Below are 6,368 nucleotides of genomic sequence, written 5' to 3'. Positions count from 1 at the left end.
CTCCCCACGCCCTCGCCCCCCAGGCCCCACACCCCACTCACCTTCATCAGCACAGACTCGCTGAGCTTCTCCCGGTTGACGATTTTGATAGCCACCTTCTGGCAGGTGACGCAGTGAATCCCCAGCTTCACGAGGCCTGTGGGGAGAGAAGCCTGTCACAACCCGTCTTGGGCCACACCCAGGGCCTCGAGGACCAGCAGCACGGCCCTCCGCAGAGCGCCCCTGGGGTGGCCTTGGCCTCCGCCCAGGCCCTGACCAGCAGGGCGCCACCTGCCCCTGCTCCCCCGCCTCCCAGGGCGCCTCAGGCCAGGCTCCTGTGGCTACTGTCTGCCCTCCCGCGGCCCTGGTTACTGCCCAGGACAGCTCCGCGTCCGAGCGTCACCCTGCCTCTCACCACGTCCCTCCTCCACGTGCAGGCCCTCTGGCCAACTGGAGCCCTAGGTCTCGTGCAGGCCTGTGACACCCAGAGCCCCTCCCCAGGCCTCCAGCCGCCCAGGTACCCCCACAGGGGAGCCAGGACGCCCCCAGCCTAGGAGGGCCACCACCCGCCATGCCCAGCTGGCCTCCCACCAGTATGCTCAGCCTCGGCCCCTGCGACCCCACCCATCATCCTCTTTTTAGCCTGCAGACCCCTGGACATAGGTGTCCAGACACCTGTGTGCAGGTCACTGCTCTCCCAGGACACCAGGACAGGCCCAAGGCCGCTCCTGGGCAGCACCGCCCCCAGCCTGCCCTGCGCCCTCTGCTCCTGGACCCCCTGCCAGAGGAAAGTGCCTCTGCTCTAGCGGCCACAGTTCAAGGCCCCCCAGTCCTGGTCACCGCCCCCTTGTCACCTGGGCACAGCTGGCCTGTGCCTCCGCTCCCCTCCCCGGCTGGGAAGTGCCACCACCAGCCTGCCCCCCACCGCGGCCCAGCCTCTCTGTGGCCTCAGCCCGGGACACCCTGTGCACTCCCTGGGCCGGGCCCCCAACCCCAGCGTTCTCCAAGGGGACCTGAGTTCCCAGATGTGCGTGGGGAGGTCACCGTGGTTGGGATGGCCCTGGCATTTTGGGGACCAGGGCGTTGCCACATGGGGGATGACCCGTTAACTGCAGCCTGAGGGTGACTTCTGCTACTGTAAGGGACGCGGTGCCATCAGGGACGCCCCTTCTGTGAGCACTGAGGGCCGCGCACCCTCCCTGTCTCATCCACACTTCACGAGAGCCACTTCTGACTTGAGGGTCACCGGACGACACTCTGTTGCCATCTGACCTTGACACCTTCTCGCGTTTCCCGGCTGCTTGGGCTCATCTCCGCCCCTTTTGCACTGGGGGGTGGGGCTTCTTACCAATTGGCCCTTTGTCGTATGCACCGAAAATGTCCCCCTAACCGACCACGCATCCCAGCCTCCTGCGTGGATTTACGGGGTGCGGCCAGGTGTCCCCTTCCGAGCTCGCATCACGGACGTCTCTCCCTGCTGCAGCAGCCTCTGCGGGGTCACGGCCGAGATGAGGCTGTGACACAGCAGCCCGGCCGGCTCGGGGGCCGGTGGGGGACGCGGCCCCTGCGGGAGCCCTGTGCTGGGGCCGGGAAGGGCTGCAGGCTGCTGAGGCGTCTTGCTGGCGGCTTGTGATCCGCTCGGGAGCCCTGTGGCTCCAGGTCGGGTGGACGAGCCGAGATCCAGAGTAGTGATGGGCGGTGAGCGGGGGCGGCTCCCACTCCACAGACCACAGCCAGGGGCCCAAGGACTCCGCCGTTGCTGGCACCGGTCAGGCTGGCCCCAGCCCCTCCAAGCCTCCTTGGCCCAGACTAGGAACAAGGTGGGCACAAGCGGAGTCAGAAACAAGGCCCACAAGCCGAGCGTGACCAGGGGGTGAGGACAGGCGGCAAAGGCCGCTGCTCTGAGCGACAAGCTCCCACCAGTCTGAGTGCCCAGGACAGACGCCGGGTGAGGCAGGCTCTTGAGAGGAGACCCCATAAACCCCTCGAATGTGAGACCTCGCAGGGCCGCGGGCTGTCACTGTGCCCGGGACGCAGTGACAGGGGTCGGGGGTGGCCGTGCGGCACGGCTGTCATTCAGCAAAACCTGGGAAACGAGGTAGCGCCCCCCGCAGTGCACTTAAGTAATTATGGCTCAGCCGGCGGCTCCTGGGCGCGCACGAAACCGCCGCACAGCGGAACGCGTTGCGGGGTCTGCAGCGGGAGGGCACGGGTCACAGACCGCCCGGCCGTGCAGGAGCGCACGCGCGCGTGCACAGCCAAACCCTCCTGCCTGTCCCTGGGAGGCGGAAGTCACCAACGGCGGGGAGTGTGGCCCTGCTTCTGGAGGAGGGGCGGGGCCTCGAGTCCACAGGGGTGGACGGCAACGCCAGCCGGCGTTCCAGAAGCCGACGGCTAACTGGACGAGGCCGCCACCACCGACACGGGCAACCGCAGCGTGTTGAGCACGGACCACGCACCCTGAGTGTGAGCCGGGGAACCGGCACAGGCCAGGAAACGGTGCCGGCCGTGCAGACAGCCAGGAGGACAGAGGGCCCGGTGGATGACGGGCCGTGTCCGGGCACACTCAGAGCAGCTCCAGGGCCTGTGGGCTGGCGCCCCGTGGCTCGGACACGTGGCCAGGGCGTCTCTCCTCACCTTCATCCTCCCGCATACATCACCTCTCTGCCCAGGAAGTCCTCTGCCCCGCTGCTCCCCACGCCCTGAGCCCAGCATGGAAGCACCCGCCTCGGTGACGCACACCTGCCCCCTGGGGGTGCGGGCCCTCCTCAGCCCCGGGACCTCCGGGGCAGGAGGCAGGGAGTGGACGGACCATGGTGGAGCCAGCCTCTGCCCGAAGCCCACGCCCAATCACCCAGCCCCCAGTGCTCAGGCTCATCAACCAGCGGGGGCTCATTTCTCTCTGGTCACTCCCTTTACGGCAGACACAGGCACGTGGGGAGAGCACAGTGCGCAGGGTCACGCTGCGGGGGGCCCACTGCAGGAAGGGGTGCAGGCATCTCCGTGCCTCGGTGCTGCGGGAAAGGCACACGGAGGCCACAGGGACCCAGGGCAGGAAGCCGTCCCAAAAGGACACTCACAGGTGCTCCCTGCCGACTGCTGGGCGAGGTCCCTGCACACGGTCCCGGTCACCCCGGGTGACCCCGCACAGCCCAGCTGCCCTTTAACAGGTGGGAGGAGGTTCCCGAGGCCGAAGGTCAAGCTCAGAGGCCATCTGTCGGGCGAGAGCTTTGTCCTTCTGTGGAACTGGCCCAGTCCCCACCTACCTGGCCCCTCTCCACTTGGCAGCTGGCCCCTCATGTCCCCTTCCGAAAGGCCGACCTGTGTCCCATCCCCTGCAAGGTCACTCAGCATCACACGCTCTGCATGTCCACCATGTGCTGGTTGCCCGTCTGGGCCTGAAAGGTCCTCCACCGACAGGGCCAGAGCAGGGGACAGTACACACTAGCCCTGTGGTCCAGAGACACGGGCCCCGAGGCCTCCGCATGGCGCCCGGGAACACCGGGCCCACCAGCAGTGTCCTGTGGGGTGGCCTGGGGGGACGCACGGCCCCCACGTGGCTCCCACACAGCCGCAAAGCAAAGAGGAACGATTCCATTCCCCATTTCTCGTTCGAATCACTCAGTCTCCGGGCCGTGCTGTCCCGCGAGCACCCAGCCCTCGGGCTGGAGCCAGCTGCAGGAAAAGGGCCCGTGGGGTCTGAGGCTCCTAGGAACGTGGGGAGACCTGGGGTCGCCCCACTTCCAACTCAGTTATTCCAACTCAGTTATTCCCAGTCCCCGTGCAGGTCCCCTGGTGACCCAGAAGGAGGTCCCGTTGCCCACTGGCTGGCCCTGCCATGGCCCTTCCCCAGCCTCTCCCTCCTTCTCCTCCACAGCCCTGCCCCCAGCCAGGGGGCCAGCCTCCCAGCCCTGGAGTCTCCGCCCCAAAGCCCTGGCCTGTGCTCCCCTGCCACAGACAAGCCCTGTCCCCTACTCATGGTGGGGGCCCGTCCACCCCGGGGGCCACCAGCCACCTCGCTGTGCAGCACACTGGGGGCCTGGGCTGCATGTCAGCTGGTCCTCGGGCACGGGTGCACCCCTGCAGGTTTGGAGGTGGGACTCACAGTGGGGGGGCAGAATGTGCCAGAGCCCCACTGAGTCCACTGCCGGCCCCATTGCTGCCTCTCAGGCTCCGGCTGAGTTAGCAGGAGGAGCAGACGGTGCCTGGCTGGACCTCCCAAGGCCCCTCTCAGCTCCTCCGGGGAGGCCAGGCCGGCCGCGACCCCCTGGGATGGTAGACTGACCGTCCTCGCCCACTGCAGACCATTGTGCCTCTGGGACCACGTGGCCAGCTCCCCAGAGCCATGAGCGCAGCCAACAGTGACCCAGTTTCCGCCACCTCACTGCCTTGTGTGGAATGTGGGGGGCAGTTCCTGTGGCCACGTGCAGTAGACAGATACCCTGTCCTCTTGGGGTGGACAGAGTGGTACACCCCTCCTTCCTGGGCTCTCCTTGGAGGAGTGAGGTGGCAGCGCGATGGCTCTTGGAAAATGAGTCAGCAGAGCTGGCGCCCTGAGCCAGCACCACCTCCTCCAGCCTGGGAGCCTCCGTGGGAGCTGGGGAGCAGCCTCAGAGGGTGGCAGGGGTGGACGCAGTCCCCACTGCCAGCACGGACACGAATTGGGGCATCAGCCCACGGTGGCCTCCTGCTGGGAGTGGCCTGGGTCCAGCTCAGCCTGCAGGCTGCCCTTGACCATCCTGGGGCCTCAGGATCCCCATGTTCCCTCAGCCGTTCCCTCAGGGAGGGCCAAGGGGGCTCTGCAGAAATAATCGAGTTATAAGATCTCCTATGAGATTGCCCTGCTTTAGGGTGGCCCTAACCCAAGTGACAGTGTTCACATGAGAGAAAGGCAGGGGGACATCAAACACATACAGGGGGAAGCCCTGGACTGGTCGTCCCTCGCAGCCTCGGGCGGAGCCAGCCCGCCGACCCCCAGCCTCTGGAATTGATAGAGTAAGGCCCATTGTTTTAGAGCCGCAGGTGGCAGCTGGTTAAGGAGCCCAGGGCGCCAGCGCCGGCCTCTTCCGCTCACCTAGTATTTACCTGAGTTTCCTTACACCAGAAACCTCCTAATATGTGTTGTTCTTTCCCTGAGGACGTTACGTAACTCACGGTGACATGAGCTGCCCCCCGACACCCATGCACGTGCACGAGTGTCCACCTGACTGAGCACCCGTGAGGCTCTCCGCTGGCATCTGCCTGGAGACCTTAGAGGTGAGACTTGGGGGCGGGGGTGTCCCGTGGCCTCTGCCAGAGCCACGGCACAGCCCGGCGGGTCCTCACCGTGGCCTTGGCACCAGGCCGACCCTGGGGCAGGGGTGTGTGGGCTGCAGACCACTTGCTGGCCCCTCCCGGGGCAGGATGGGCCCCAGCAGTGCCCAGGCCTGGACGCGGCCACCTGTTCCAGAAATGCTACTGTCTGTGCAGAAGTGAGACTCCCAAGTAGCTTCCACTTGAACTTTGACCCTCACAACAGCCGCACTCTCTGACCCAGAAAGGGAGACAGACTGGGCGCTGCCTGCGGGACCTCACCGCGCATCCTCCTGCCACGGCGCACGGGGTCAGGATGAGGCAGTGCCCAGGCCTGGACGCGGCCACCTGTTCCAGAAACGCTACTGTCTGTGCAGAACTGAGACTCCCAAGTAGCTTCCACTTGAACTTTGACCCTCACAACAGCCGCACTCTCTGACCCAGAAAGGGAGACAGACTGGGCGCTGCCTGCGGGACCTCACCACGCATCCTCCTGCCACGGCGCACGGGGTCAGGATACCTGCCCAAGCACGGCCCTGGCGCTTCCCCAGCGGGTGCAGGCACAAACTCCACCCCTGTGTCACTCTGTCGCCCCCGCTGTACAGGCTTGGGGAGGCAGCGGACCGCCGGGCAAAGAAGTGGGGCGAAACCGAGAGACGCTGTGCGCATGGGGTCGTTTCCCAGGGCCGCCGAGGGGAGGGGAGGGGCGCCTCAATGGGAGCCCGCGCGCCCGGAGCTCCTTTCAGCACCATGGACAGGACCTCGGGCGCGGGGCTGCCAGCAGGGGTGGTCCCGCCCGCAGGGCGCAGGAACAGCCGGTGACTCGCTCCAGGCCGACAGTTGGTGGGACGCCACAGGCCGGGTGCTCTTGGAAGCCAGCTGCCAGCTAGGCGCCTAGGGCGCCTCCTCCGAGCACGCAGAGGTGTCCGTGCCCACCCCAGGGCCTCGGGCCCACGAAACGGCTCTTGGAGACCGGTAGGGAGAACTCCCCGCAGCCGCGGGCTGGGGAGGCACTGCAGGAGCTCTCACTCACCCCGCGAGAGCGTCCCACGTGCGACACGTTGCAGCCAGGGCGCAGAGGAGCCCCGGGAAAAGCA

The 6,368-nt window shown here is 66.8% G+C and overlaps 1 protein-coding gene across 1 annotated transcript in view; it reads right to left on the bottom strand.

Moving 5' to 3' along the window:
* BRSK2 (BR serine/threonine kinase 2) overlaps window positions 1–6,368 on the bottom strand; it is a 43,386-nt gene that overhangs the window by 36,184 nt on the left and 834 nt on the right. Inside the window, 1 exon segment of the mRNA XM_025046275.1 lies at window positions 42–136. Within this exon segment, the coding sequence (XP_024902043.1) occupies window positions 42–136 (95 nt within the window).

The sequence above is a fragment of the Pteropus alecto genome, unplaced genomic scaffold (genome assembly GCF_000325575.1).
Source record: "Pteropus alecto unplaced genomic scaffold, ASM32557v1 scaffold43, whole genome shotgun sequence".
Taxonomy (NCBI): Eukaryota; Metazoa; Chordata; class Mammalia; order Chiroptera; family Pteropodidae; genus Pteropus; species Pteropus alecto.
This window is presented reverse-complemented; position numbering and strand designations above follow the sequence as displayed.